At 37.4% G+C, this 14,904-nt stretch overlaps 1 protein-coding gene across 1 annotated transcript; it reads right to left on the bottom strand.

Moving 5' to 3' along the window:
* Positions 1 to 2,502: 2,502 nt before the first annotated feature.
* LOC141440201 (nose resistant to fluoxetine protein 6-like) lies at positions 2,503 to 13,916 on the bottom strand. Its single transcript, XM_074104666.1, has 7 exons — positions 13,293 to 13,916; positions 12,235 to 12,428; positions 10,162 to 10,309; positions 9,228 to 9,411; positions 5,790 to 5,932; positions 5,483 to 5,592; positions 2,503 to 2,673 (listed from the first exon to the last, which is right to left on the bottom strand). Exons 1-7 carry the CDS (start codon positions 13,470 to 13,472, stop codon positions 2,589 to 2,591), a joined length of 1,044 nt encoding a protein of 347 aa, XP_073960767.1. The 5' UTR covers positions 13,473 to 13,916; the 3' UTR covers positions 2,503 to 2,588.
* Positions 13,917 to 14,904: the final 988 nt, after the last annotated feature.

The following is a 14,904-nucleotide window of genomic DNA, read 5'->3' as shown; positions in this document are numbered from 1 at the left end:
CGTGTTCACTCGTAGAAACTCATATCAGTTTGACACCAGTACACGAAAGGTCGGTATTATCCGTGCCGGTAAATAGTGTCACTCGAAACTACGGCCTGAGCCCATTCAGAATGCCTATGAATGGCCCTACACTACGATGTGCAAAATTCAAACTTCGTATCTTGCCGTCCCGATGATGCTAATATTATTTAATACGAGAGTGAGAGAGACGGTACGATACGAAAGGGATGTATTTAGGCCGAAGATGGTATATTATGTGATGGTTATGAAAAATTTGGATCCATATCTCCTCGCATAATTATTGTTGAAAGTCCGAATGTAATGTTTGTCAGAATGATCGTTTGTCATAACTCTTTTTTCTCTGAATCCAATAATTGTTCAGGAATAATTGTAATGTAAATAAAACAAACCTAACCTCAATTTAAAAATTCAGAAATATTTACGTTGTCAGTGGGAAAAAAATTATGACAAACAATCATTCGGACAAGCGTTACATAGACTTGCGAAAATTATGCGAGCTTTGGTGCACCCGAAAGATGTTTGGTGAAACTCATGTGCAATTTCGACTCGCTGTTAACCAATTCTAACACTTTTTATGCCTAGTAGCGTATCAACAAGGTCACAATCATAATGGAGTATTAGGCCATGGCACATCAGACAAACACGGTTATTGACAGCTACCGGTTTTCCCTACTTGAACAATGGTGAATTTGTGACATATGACCTGATGTTTTTAAAAATTGTTTATTACTATCCGTTACCCGCGACTCTGTCCGCGTAGAATTCGGTTATCGCTATATGTATGTATGTATGTATGTAAATACTTTATTGTACATAAAACACAAAAATAAAAAACAAAAAAACAAAAGATTACAAAGGCGAACTTATCCCTAAAAGGGATCTTTTCAAGCTAACCTAAACAGCTACCCCGCAGAAACTATGCAATTTCCCGAGATAAAACTATCCTATGTATTAGCACTTAGTCCAACTCTACTTATAAACATGTATACGAGTGCTTACCCGCGGCTTCGCACGCATAAAACATGAGATACATTTCAACTGAATTGTAATACCGGGATTTCACGAAATTCCCGTGGGAATTCCCTAAAATTACATTGTGGTTTTCATTGACGTTACATTGAAAACAGTCACGTTGCCCAGCGGTTGTTAATTCGAGACTTTATCCCTATCCCGTTGGAATATCGGGATAAAAAGAAGCTTGTGTTTTATTCCAGATGTACCAAATTTCAGCTAAATTCGTTAAGCCGTTTTAGCCTGAAGGAGTAACAAACGTACACACACACACACACACACACACACACACACACACACACACACACACACACACACACACACACACACACACACACACACACACACACACACACACATACTCACAAACTTGGTCAATCTTATAGGTTTGGATGTCTGGAACAAGTAAGCTACTTTTTATCCCGATATTTTTATGGAATAAAAATTTCAACTGCTAAGAAAGACTTTATTTCCTCATAGCGTTTGAAAGTTCAAAACAATGTCATTCAATTTTAAACTTTACCTTACTGGCCTTCGCCGTTTCATTTTCCTTTGAATACGCAAATACACGTACATAAGTAAGCTAACAAAAAAAAATACATTTGGTCTACCTACGTAAGCATTTCCAAATAAAACTTACACACAAAAAGAGGGACGTGTTTTTTTTTACGTAAACTTGCCTATTGTTTAAATCGAACAGGTTAACCGTGAAGCGGAATTTAGATACCTAACTACCTAATTACCAATTAAAATATAACCAACACTAAAGGAATATTATTTATTAACTAGCTTTTACTCGCGGCCACACGGAGGCCACGCCGTACAAAATGCGTATTTTCTCGAATCTACATAGGCACGACGACGTCTGTACACGCGTCAATGTGTGCGTAAGATGCACAGGGCTGACTAACGCAAAACCCTAATAAGTGCTACCAATGACATTTAAAGGTACTTATATGTAGGTATGGCTTAGATAGTGCAAATCAATGTAATCGTTAATCTTACCTTTATCTAATCTAATCTTATATTTAAACCTAATTAAAATTTGTCTTTGTATTTAAGCATTATTATTTTCAATTACTTACAATACATACGACTACAAACTTAAACGAATTATTCGGTAGGTAGTTATTTCATGTATTAATCGCGATAATTTCATAAATCATTATTTATTTAGAAAAAGGAAGTAGGTAGGGTACCGTTACCATTTCGCAAAATTATTGCTCCCGAACTTAGTGCCGTGCGGCCGACATACATCGCGTTGCGCACCCGACTGCTTTCCTGCGGTTTTCCTGCAATTTGCGCTTGAGGGGTGGGGTAATTCGAACCGGTGCGGATGGGAGCGTGGCCATTCTGTACGTTAGTACTATTTATAAATGTTTATGTAAAATTAAACCTAATAAAACAAGTTCAGCAACCACCTGCCAGCAGTATACAGAAAAAAAAGTTATGTATGTATGTAAACTCTTTATTGTACATAAGAAAAGAAACAAAACACAATTGACAAATTTAACTAAATTGACTTAATGTTTTTCCAAAAAAAATAATTTTGGTTGTTATTGTTTATCAGTGATATTTAACTGTAAGTTCAACTGTTTGTTTGAAACTCTATCCATGGTTCCAGAGACTTCCTTTTTTGGTCTGAAAAAAATAATGAATGATAAGCACAGGAAGTTAAAGTTTTAATTAAGTGGCGTTGTTGGTAGGTAGTTGTATTCTCTCACATCATTAATAGAATAGAGTAGGTACATACTGGGGTACCCCTCAACTCGCATAATCTTGTATGCCCGAAACTTACTTAGCATAACACGGTTCAATAATATGTTGCATAAAATCTAATCTCATAAATTCTCATAAAAAAAGAATTTTTAAGCATTAATTTGGTTCTAAATAATCAAGCTGATTATACTTTGTTACATACTTGTACTGCATTTTTGAAGGCAATATGTGCTAATTTGAGATTAGTGTAATTATATCAAAGAATAATCCTTCCTTACATTGTAAATTTTTCATGTAACTAATAAATAAAACAATACTACTGTATGTGTTCTGTATTTAATTTCCTAATCTAATTAAACTTGCTATATCATTAGCAATTCGATTATAATTAGTTGGAAAGAACTAAATAAAGAAACAAAATACATTTATTCACAACACAAGACACAACAATATTATTATGTGTCATTACGGCTGTGAATCTGACACTGGCTCAGTATAATGCTGAAGCGATAAAAACACCCCAGCGTTGTTTTAATTTTAGTTCTATATCAACCTAACCTTTATTGGCAGCAGTAATGGTGATTTTCCACCGGCGAGGCGAGACGAGACGAGGCGGGACGAGAATTGAAATGTGTATGCATTCTCGCGCGCCCGCCGCGAGCCGCCGCGGGCGCCGCCATACAAATTGCAATTCTCGTCTCACCTCGTCTCGTCTCGCCTCGTCTCGTCTCGCCTCGCCGGTGGAAAATCACCTTAAGATTCTGGTGCTTCGCCGGCCGCCTGCCGCGGCACGTTCGCTTCGCTCGCTCGGCTCGCGCGTTGTTGTAATTGCAGGTTCTAACCTAACCCAACCTACTATGTAGCTGCTGTTCTGGGGTGCGCCAAAGCTCATATAAAATTGCAAATTCGATTATTGAAACTTCGAAAATGTATCTTATACAATTTTACATCCTAATTATATATATTTTTATTTCAAACAATAATCATTGGAACTCCGAATTTATTGTATTCATAATGACATTTAATATAAATACCTCTCTTACTACAGTTTATGTATATATCATTATTCAACATATCGATTTTAGGTAATAAAATTTGGTATTATATACGTTTTAAAGTATACCTTTGTTTATTCCTAATCTATTCATACATATATACAAGTTGATGACTTTTTAAATGCAATTTTCTGGGTAAAAAATATGCGAACTATATTTTCTGTCACTTAAATTAAGATTTGTCACGAAACTGCGATAACCTAATTATTATATTTATCAATAAGAAATATATTGGTTCCTTAATTCGATGCTTCTACCTATTCTTATAAGGCAGGTCTGGTTAGGTACGACGACGAGCGAAACGAGGAGGAGTGTTAGGTAAAACTGCGACCCTCAGTGCATGAGCCGAGCGAGCGAAGCGAGCGTGCCGCGGCAGCGGCCGGCGAAATGCCTGAACCAAACATTTTTTGCTAATACTTGTATGATGAATATGAACCCAATATAATTATTTGATGATCAATATTATTTCCGAGTAATTTTTTAATAATATTTAGGGTCCATATTGGCAAAATGTATCGTCATTCACCTCCATATTTCACACATTCACGTGTATAGGAACAACAAAGAATGCGAATTGTGATGTTTAGCAGCCTACCGCTTTAGTACGCGGTCGGACTAAAGTAGGCATACCGTCCAATGTAAATCATAATCTCTGTGTACGTTCCGATGTACGTTCAGTTTAGATAATATAGCTTTAAATCACATGAGTACAAATGATTTTATAAAATAAATTTATAAATAAACAAATTCTCCCAAATAATTTTATAGGTATAGATTAAATCTCGTTCATGAAATTATGAGTAATAAAAATTGAAATATGTATCTTTATGAACAATGTAGGTAGTAGTAAAAATAATTATCTTTAAAATATATAAGAAACAATTTTCAGAGAAATAATGATTATGATTACAAAGCGGTATTATTATAAATAATCGAATAAAAAAATTTATATGAGCCAATATGGACCCCATTCTTATGGGTCCTTTAACTATATCATTACGCCATGTTTAAGTCAGCGCTATTTAAAATTCCGTGAAAATACAATAGCCCAAACTAGTATTATGCTATGCCATTATGCCACATAAAAATCGGCCATACTAATGTTCTGCAGAAGTACATATATTCGGCGATAAGTGTTCTGTTATTTAATATTCTGAGAAATGACTATTATTTGAACTCATCTTGATGCAAAGTTATGATTATGCCAAAGTATCATTAGGCTAAAAAAAATATGAGATACCTGTTATGGGTAGTATATTTCGGAGACCTCACACCCTACACCCTACTGACTGACTGAGACACAAGGTGCCAACACAAGGCCAAACAAGATTATGCGATATGACACTTTTGTTTAAAACACAGGTTACACTTGTAACCTGGCTTGGACATAATTAAATTTTGCTTAAATACTAGACCTAAGATTAATTCATATTCCTTTCTTATAGGAATTTTATAAATAAATTAATTTGAATTTGATAGAAACGAAGTTATAACTGTTATAAGATACGATATGCGTCCATCAATGAGATGGACGGATGACCTGGGTTGAGCCGGGTTCACTGTAAATGCAGGCCTCTTCCAACCAAAGCAACTGGAGGTCTATGAGGGAGATATATGTCCAACAGTGGACGTCCTACGGCTAAGATGATTATGTGATCTGTGACGTGATGACGCACCTGGTGCTAAGATACTTGTTCGTGAAGTTCATGAGAGGAGCATCCACCAGCAGCCACACCACCAGACTCAGCACCAGTGAGATCGCCGTCAGCCCAGTTGTTTCCACCACCTGCACAGAAATATTAATATTATAATTTGATATTGACGCGACGTGACGGTGTTTGATAGGAGGGGGGGGGGATATGGATGACGCGCGCTAGCTATTATAGGATAGGACTGGATCACTCCGTAAGTAAGCTATTTATAAATCAGCCATCTAATGATAGGCCTATTAATCAATCTATTGAAGTTTCGCACGATACTTACAGCATCAATGTAATGGCCTCGCACGGGATCTCGAAGACTCGTCTTAGACCTGTACAGCAGGACAATGTGGAAGACATATAATCCATACGACAGACGGCTGAGGGGTCGGAATGGCGCCCAACTTAGGAACGAATTGATCAAAGCTGAAAAAAAAAACGTTTTTCATATAGAGCTGAACCCTATTGTACTGTACCACGCTGACAGTGCGACTACTACTTTCATAAGGTTCGACGACACGCTCAATCACACTTGCACCAATTCCAATGTGCACAAGCAAGCATGTGCGTTACTCGTTATACGGCAAAACGGTATACCGCACAAAAGGCTTGTGGACGCCGCACAGTTTTTACGCCAATTTTTGCACAAACGGTTGCGCCATAGTAAAAGAGGACAAAAAGGCTCACTACGAACAAAATTACATCGCGCAGCTTAAATGTTGGCGCCGGTACGCACGCACCCGCCGCACGCACACACTGATAATTTAAGGAGGATTAAGTTTTCTTTAGTCAAGTCAAGGCTGCGCTGCCGTCGGCGCCGTACGTTTCGATTTTAGCTCGCTCGTCTTGCGCTCGCTTCGCACTTTTACGTTCTCGTACTCGTACTTACGTATTTTTTGTATTAGGTATATTGTAAATTAGTGGTATATAAGTGTAGTGTAATAGTTTCGTACAAGGACGCATAAAAAATAATAGATACATACCTACCTATATACAATAAATAGTTATAGTATTATGTGTAGGTAAACATGAGTAGTATGTATACAGTTGCCATCACCGTTCCGGCGAATTAATAAAATAATATTTTTAAATTTACAAGTTGTAACGTAAAAGCGTTACGTAACCTTAATTATAGGAAACTATACTATTAAAATAATATTTAGAAATAATAAAATAATAATAAAAACACACTTAATAAAAAAACCTTATTAAAACACTTACCTAAAATTAAACTATTAACAATTAAAAATAAGTAAATAAACAAACGTATCCGCCCATATTTACTTTCCAACTGAACTTTCATCGGTCCCCTTTGTTGATAAAACCGGTTGGCCGCGCGAACGCCTCGATCCCGCTCGCGCGCCCGCCGCCCCGGCAGACTGATTTTGCTACCGACGCAGGCGCACGTTCGTTCCTCTCATAAGCGACTTCATACGACGCGCCAGCGCGAATACAATTATGAAAATTTCGTTTGTGCACGAAATATCTTTTAATTATATCTCGCGCCTTAAAAGTTAATCAAAAATCAGTGTTTAGTTGAAGTGTTGAACATTTTTTATACTTTAGTTAACTGTAAGTAGGTAGATTATAAGGAGTTGCTAACGGTTATTCCGTTATAATATTTTGTCGTTGCTCTTTCGCTTGCGATCAAACTAAAGTGCTTAATCACGCATATAATTTTCTTCGACAACTTTTATCATGCACTATTCAAGTTTTATTAAGTAAATAATAATTTATTTTTATCGCTTTGCGTCATTTTTCATCTCATTTTGTAAACTCTGTCTGACTGTGACATCGGCACCACCTAGGCCATTCACCATCACGCAGTACTTTCGACGGAGCCGGTCACGGAAAAATATAATTTTATTTACACGGCGGACGTAAATTCCAGGGTGCTACGGCCACCTTACGTCTTGCGCGCGTACCTCGCAACCTGCCAGCTGACGTCCTTCGGCTTACCATCTCCACTGCTTTTCCGAGTTCTAGGGGGGGTAATAGCGTGGTGGCAGCAATACACTTCCTCTTCCTTTTAACCAAGAAGTAAAACTAGACCGGCATTCACGAACCTACCCCCTACGACACTTCCTTCGTGTGCTTGCGGCGTTCGGTGTAGTATTTTAATAAATGATCATTAACATATTTAATGACTTAATTTATTTACTCCCGACCCTTAACGTAGCAAAGAAGGCTCGTGACCACGGCCACTGCAATGTTGCCGAAACGTCAAGGTAAATATTACTCGTGTGTGTTAGCGTGATAAATCCAGTTGGTGGTATTTTGACTATGAGTGAAAATCACGAAAGTTTAAAACGTTATATTTTAAAATTTAGTATAATAATAATAATAATATAACAGCATATAATCTGTCTGGTTTCTCTAGACACAGACATTATACAACTTTAAGTTAACTTTCGTACAAGCACTTATGAATGTCAAAAAAAATCTACCACTGGTTCGGAAAAACCTCTGTTAAGAAGAATCCGGCAAGAAACGGAACGAAGTATTTTTTTAAACAGATTTACAATAATATTAAATGGTATCTATACATCACAAGTATTTAACAGATCTTTATTTTTAACACAGTAGGTCCGCTATTTGAAGTAAGGGAACGCCAATGCGGATCGGAATTATTTCCAAATATCCCTGTCTATGATATAATCATTAACTTAATAATCTATCTATCTATAACAGTTCTTATAGCGCCCGTCTTCGGACATAGGCTGACTCTCTACTTTTCCAGTCTTGCCTATCCATTGCCACTGGCATCCAGTTTACGCCAGCTTGTTGCCGGATATCATCTGTCCATCTTTTAGGTGGTCGTCCTCTACCGCGGGTGTTAGCACGGGGTCTCCACTCCAGGACACTTCTCACCCAACGACTGTGGTCCATTCTAGCATTATGTCCTGCCTATCTCTACTTTCTGCGTTCTAGTATTTCTGTTATTACGTCATTTACTTTAGTCTTCTGTCTGATCAACTCGTTTTACTTTCGGTCCAGAAGGTGTATTCTGAGCATTATTCGCTCCATTACTCTTTGTGCAACACGGAGTTTCTCAGCAGACCTTTCTGTATAAGGTGGTGGTTTCCATTTCATATGTGAAGACGGGCAAGACACACTGATTGGTCTTAAGATATTGCGGGATCATTTTGGATTTAAAGACGGTGTTGTTAGCTGCAAAAGCTGCCCATGCTTGGCCAATTCTGCGTTTGACATCCGCTACCTGATCCATTCCGAGTGATTTTATGGCCCAAATAGATGTAATGATCAACGATTTGTACTGGGAATGTGTGATTTTTCGCTTCTGGGATATTTGTCATGATACGCCTCCATTACCTTCATGAACTTTATAATACGCCTTAGACATCATAACAAGTATGACTATAAGCCGGGCGATGTAATTTTGTTCGTAGTGAGCCTACTTGTTCTCTTCTACTATGGTGGAGGGGCGCGTCATCTTAGCCTAGACAAGGTCTACCTAATGTTGCCGTGCCTAATGTATGTTTAATCTTGAAAGACGCGTACTGCAATAAATAAATTATGAATTAAGTATTATCATTCATTACCGCTCACACAGTTTTTGTATGGTGATATTAAATCCGATTGTTTACTCTTGCGCAAAATATTAACAACATTTTTTTTCACAAAAACCTCCTGGTAATTACGATCACAACAAAAAAAACATATCTAATTTCGGAAGTTACCTAGATGTTTTTATACTTACGAACATCTCCATAAGTGCAGAAAACAATGACGATTAAGAGAGCTACAGCGAAGATGGTCCTGTCTAACGTCAAGTAGACCCAGGCCAAGGGGCCCATGACGTGGTAGGTAAAACACAAGACGCCGGTACTAAGAACGACTCCTATCAGTGTGATACCGACTCCAGCGCTAAGAAAAGATGTCGTCTGGAAATAAAGAAGATGCGATGTCAGTACCTACCTAAGCTGTGTCTATATACTAGTTTAACTTAAGGCCTCTCAAACAGTAGACCTCTGGTTTGCGCTTTAGTTTGTACCTCTGATTCTTCTTAAAACCTTTTATTAAACTTGCCCTGTTATCTAGTATGTTTGTATGGGTTTAATATTGAAAGCTTAATTTGACCCTCTTCCAGGGCTGACTTGAAATTCGGCATACTTATGTAAATCTGTCGACGGTACAATTATAATTTAGTAGTGACATCCTGGTATTCCGGCTAAGATCGTCTCCGCTGGACGGAACTCCTCAACCATTAGTGGCATCGACTTGAAATTTGGTACAGAAATGTAGTTTGAACGACAATGCAGGTACCGTCAACTAAAAGTACAGTCAGCAAAAAAAACTTGTATTAAATGTAAATTTTACAAAAACTTATTTCATACGCTTTAGATGCTACTCTCCAAGGATGCAATTTCAAAAATCAAGTGAAATATGACATGTTTACAACAATGAGTTGCTGTACTGAGGTCAAAGTGAGTGTGTAAGGAATATTATAGCTTTAGGAACAAAGGCATAATAATTATGTTAAAGAAGATAACCGAGTTACATGGAGGCGTTTCTTAAATTAATCCTAAATGAAATGCCTTCAAGTCGCCCATCATCTTCTACAAAGACAAATATAATCGAAGAAAGAATAAACCTTTACCGAGCTATAGGGCACCAGTTAGAAAAAAACTTACTCTGGACCAAACTTTTTTGTAATCAGCAGGCTTGTATATAGACATCATATAGCCGACAATAAATCCGAGTGCATACGGGCTTATCCTGTTGTGTGTCTTTATGTATCCGTTGACGAAACTCTTAGCCCGCCTAATGTTGATGTCTATCCTGGAAATTTAACATCACGACTTTTATGTCATTCCAACTTTTCCATATTAACAGAAAATATTATTGAAGAAAAAACCGGCCAAGACCATGTCGGATACGCCCAAGATAGGGTTTCGTGGCCGTCACGAAAATTCATAACAAAACAGACACATCCATCCATACAATATTCCGGGGACACATCTGGAGACCCAGTTTTTTCAGCTCGGAACCATGGACTGAGTCTACTTCTCAATTTTTTTTGAAATCGGAGAGATAAACTCAGGGTACAATGTATTATAGAAATGCCCATTTACTCTTAAAATATTAATATTTGTCGAGCAAAATTAGTCGTCATAGTGTTCCTTGTAAATTTGATACACTTATGTCATCATGATTTATTTTTTAAAATTCAAACCAATTGTTTAAGTAATTTTTTGAATCAGGCGTTACTTTGCGGAGGTCCATATCAATGAATTAAAATAATTTATTTGCTCACCCGCGACCTTATGATAGCTACTCGCAAGTTCATGCAAGATTATGCGTGTTCATGCAGTTCCTCCACCTCCACGCTGTAAGAACACACAAATCACACAAACTCATCTATCACCACCACCACACAGCATTGACGCGTTTCGAACTCAACCAGAGCTCATCTACAGAGCAACACAACCGTATATCATGCTTCCAAATGTTAAACTAACAAACCACAACAAACTTTTTAATTTGTCACTGTAACTCCCTTTATTTTTTCTCAAAATAAAAATAAAATAAAAATATTAATGAATTTTAATCGTCATATAAAACGGTTATGATTTTATTGATCACCTAATAAATCCGTTTACGGCGACCTAATAAATAATATTTGTTCCTATAATAGTAGATCTGTCACCTAAATTGAATCACCAAATAATATTAAAATGGTTACCTAAATATTATTTAAAAACTACTCGGAAATAATATTGATCATCAAATAATATTATATTGGGCTCCAAAAAACCGTTAATAAACATTTGTTCGTTTTTAAAGAATATAAAAGTCTATTACGAATAATTATTGGAGTAGACACATTAACTTATATATTAAGAAGAGTTCTATCAGACCACATTTTTAATTTTCATTAAAGTTTTATGGAATAGTCGAGAAAAACTAACAAAAATGCAACGTTGCCAGCTCAGCAGGTATAAACGCTCTTAACAGTAAATAAATAAAAATTTAAGGTAGTTTTATATGACGATTAAAATTCATTAATATTTTGTGGGTAGTTTTGTTTTATTTGTGAAAACATATAGGTGAGTACTTGGGAGTTACAGTGACAAATTAAAACGTTTGTTGTGGTTTGTTAGTATAACATCTTGTACGTGGTGTACGGTTGTGTTGCTCTGAAGATGAACTCTGGTTGTGTTCGAAACGCTTCAGTATAGTGTGGTGGTGATGTTAGATGGGTTTATATGATTTGTGTGTGTTCTTACATTGTGGAGGTGGAGGAACTGCATGAACACGCATATCTTGCATTAACTTAGCTATCATAAGGTCGCGGATGAGCAAAGATAGCTGAATCGAAAAATTATCTTCATAACCCCCGAATGGTTTAAAAGACCTATCCAACGATACTACACACTATACGGTTTGAAGGGGAAAAAAATCACCACCACTTTACGTCTATGTAGGTACTAGTGATAAAAAAAATGAAGTTGTGTTAAATACTTGTGATGTATACATAATTATCATTTAATAATATTGTAAATCTGTTTAAAAAAAATATATACCTCCTTTAGTTTCTTGCCGGATTCTTCTCAGCAGAGGTTTTCCCGAACCGGTGGTAGATTTTTTTTGACATTTATAAGTGCTTGTTATAGCCCAAATTGAATAAAGATATTTTGACTTTGACTTTGACTTTTGATAATGTAAATTAAAGTCTAGTGATAATGGTTCTCATTTTAACTTACCCAAGGTTCAATCCTAAAACGGCTGGCAAATTGTGTATGTAACCATTGATGCCAGGGGCTATGAAACCAAGGAATACGACTACAGCAGCTGCAATCTTGCCAGCCGTTGGGACTTTCCGATAGATGTAGAAGAGAATCAATGTGATCACGTACAAGTGGAAGTCGCAAGGGATGTACCAAGTTGCTGGGTGACACTGGAAGCAAAGAAAATAATAACAAAGGACCTTCAAAGCTGAGTACGGCCACAACTATAAGGCCCGCTTCTCATGCACACAGTCACGGCACAGTCGCTGTGCCGTGTTAAAGTAGAAATATATGAGCTATATAGACATCTTTCACATGGCACGGTCACGGCACAGTCGTCGCCGCGACTTTTGCATGTGAAGCAAGCCTTACAAGAATGGTATCAGAAAATGTGAAATAATTTCTTAACGGGTCATATTGAGATGTTGACTAAATGAGATAGACATTTTGCGACACGGTCATTTGAGATGTGGACTTTGACCTATATTTTATGATCTAGTCAATCTACTAGCAACTTATAAAGAAGCATAGAATCCCTGTTGATTCTTTACAACAGAGGTTTTTCCATACCGGTGGTAGATTCTTTTTGGGCATTCATAAGTGCTTGTTATAGCCTAAATTGATTAACTCAGATAGATACTTCAACTGTCTTTATAACCGGCTGCCTGAAGGGGGGTTATGTTTTTGGAGCTTATGTACGTATATTTTGAAAGAAAAGAAAGAAAGAAAAAGAAAGAAAATACATTTATTCACAACACAAGACAACAATATTATTAGTTGAAAAAAAAACAACACAAAGGTATGTGTCATTGCGGTAGTGAATCGGATTTTGTATGCATGTCTGACGTTAAAGTATAATAGTGTAATCGATTCCAAACAAACTTCTTTTAGATTTTTCAGACCTACAACTCCTAGAACTCCTAGATATAGGCTCGCAAAAAGCATAGCATTGCTTAACGCGAAACTCCTCCGTGAGAGCAATGTGTCGCGCAACACGCAACAGACGCTCCTAGGTTGAAAAGCAAGGTACGTACCATGGCGTCGGTGTGGACATAGTTCCCGACCATCAGCAACGCCAGCCACCAGGTCTTCTCGCAAGCCTCCTGCTCAGTCTTAGCTGTCTTCAAGTACATAGGCCCGTCGTCCACTTCCATTAGCACAAAGATGATAAAAAATACTGACACTGCGAAAGGCCCCAAGAGTCTGTGAAACATATATTTTTTAAGGGTTGAGTGGAGCGTGCATTGAGAGTTGGCAGCGCTGCGGTGGACTGGTGCGCTGCTGTGGGCGCCAACTAGCAGCTGCCTACCCTGGAATTAACCCACTGCATGCCAACGCCAGCCCGGTTTAGTCACCTTATGGGCCAAATACACTTGGTCCTTGCTTTTGTGTACTTGTTTTTATTATTTTTAATGAGGTGGGAGCGTGCAGTCTGGAAAAATCCATTATGGACGACTGGAAAGGGAAGGTCCAGAAACTGCTTAACTCTCGCCGGCTAAAAATCTCGGCTGTACGTCCTCAACATCCTGGAGCTGACTACGGAGATAGAGAGTTGGAGGTCTTTCTTGCGAAATAAATATTCAGTGGACGATGGACAATGGATTAAGATGGAGGATAGAAGATGGACGATGGCCGATGGACGAGGATGGAGGATGGATGATAGACGATTGACGATGGACGATGGACGATGGACGATGGACGATGGACGATGGACGATGGACGATGGACGATGGACGATGGACGATGGACGATGGACGATGGACGATGGACGATGGACGATGGACGATGGAGATGACAGGTTGAGGATGAGGATGAGATGAGATTCATTTATTGCCAGAAATTATGTGCATTAAAACATCCTATGTCATATATTTAAACAATCTTAATTAAGTATTTGATTGAGGCAATAAAATAATGTAATATTCAGTTAATGTATAGTTAACGGATGAATTTCTGCTATCATACACTTGCTTGCAGGTTCAGTACGCATGCCCTTACATAATTTAAGACCTTTAACTAACCGTATTCTTGCAAATAAATTATTAATATTTCATTTTTCTATTTAAGTATATAAACTTCTATGAAACGTTTAATCAACAGCCATGTCTTGAACTTTGTTATAAATCCAACTCTTTCTTGAGATTTAATAAGTTGAGGCAAATGATTAAATATTTTAGTTCGAATACATTTTAATTCCAAAAAAACAACAGTCCTAAGCCAAATTTTATTGAATACACATACATGACTTGAAAATACAAACTGAAATATAGATGCACAGAAAAACCAAAAAAAAAGACCATCACTGGAAATCGAACCCAGGTCCTCGGTAATCCGTACCGCACGCGTGTGACGGTATAGCAGACGCGGTACGGATTACAGGACCTTAACGATTCGATTCCCAGTGATGGTCTTATTTTTGGTTTTTCTGTGCATGTATATTTCAGTTTGTATTTTTCAATTTAGGTTTTTACGGGATGACCGTAAAAGTAAAAATTTGGAATTGAAATAAAAAATACAAAAAGATTCCAAAAAACCAATCTTAATACATGACTTGGCCATCGCATGGCTACATAATGACAAGAATAATCGTTAAGGTCCATGTAGTGTTGTAGTCCTTGTCTCGAGCGCATACGTCACAATCGGACC

Source organism: Choristoneura fumiferana, chromosome 22, assembly GCF_025370935.1.
Source record: "Choristoneura fumiferana chromosome 22, NRCan_CFum_1, whole genome shotgun sequence".
NCBI lineage: Eukaryota > Metazoa > Arthropoda > Insecta > Lepidoptera > Tortricidae > Choristoneura > Choristoneura fumiferana.
The sequence above is the reverse complement of the archived record's forward strand: the minus strand, read 5'-3'. Positions and strand labels throughout refer to the sequence as shown.

Bases quoted from the DNA above. Each gene is read 5' to 3' on its own strand.
- LOC141440201 (XM_074104666.1), bottom strand. From the start codon at position 13,472: ATGTTTCACAGACTCTTGGGGCCTTTCGCAGTGTCAGTATTTTTTATC. The intron at 12,429-13,292 runs GTACGTACCTTG...CTTTGCTTCCAG, and splicing joins ATGTCCACACCGACGCCATG to TGTCACCCAGCAACTTGGTA. The intron at 5,933-9,227 runs GTAAGTATAAAA...TTTTTTTTTCAG, and splicing joins CTGCACTTATGGAGATGTTC to CTTTGATCAATTCGTTCCTA.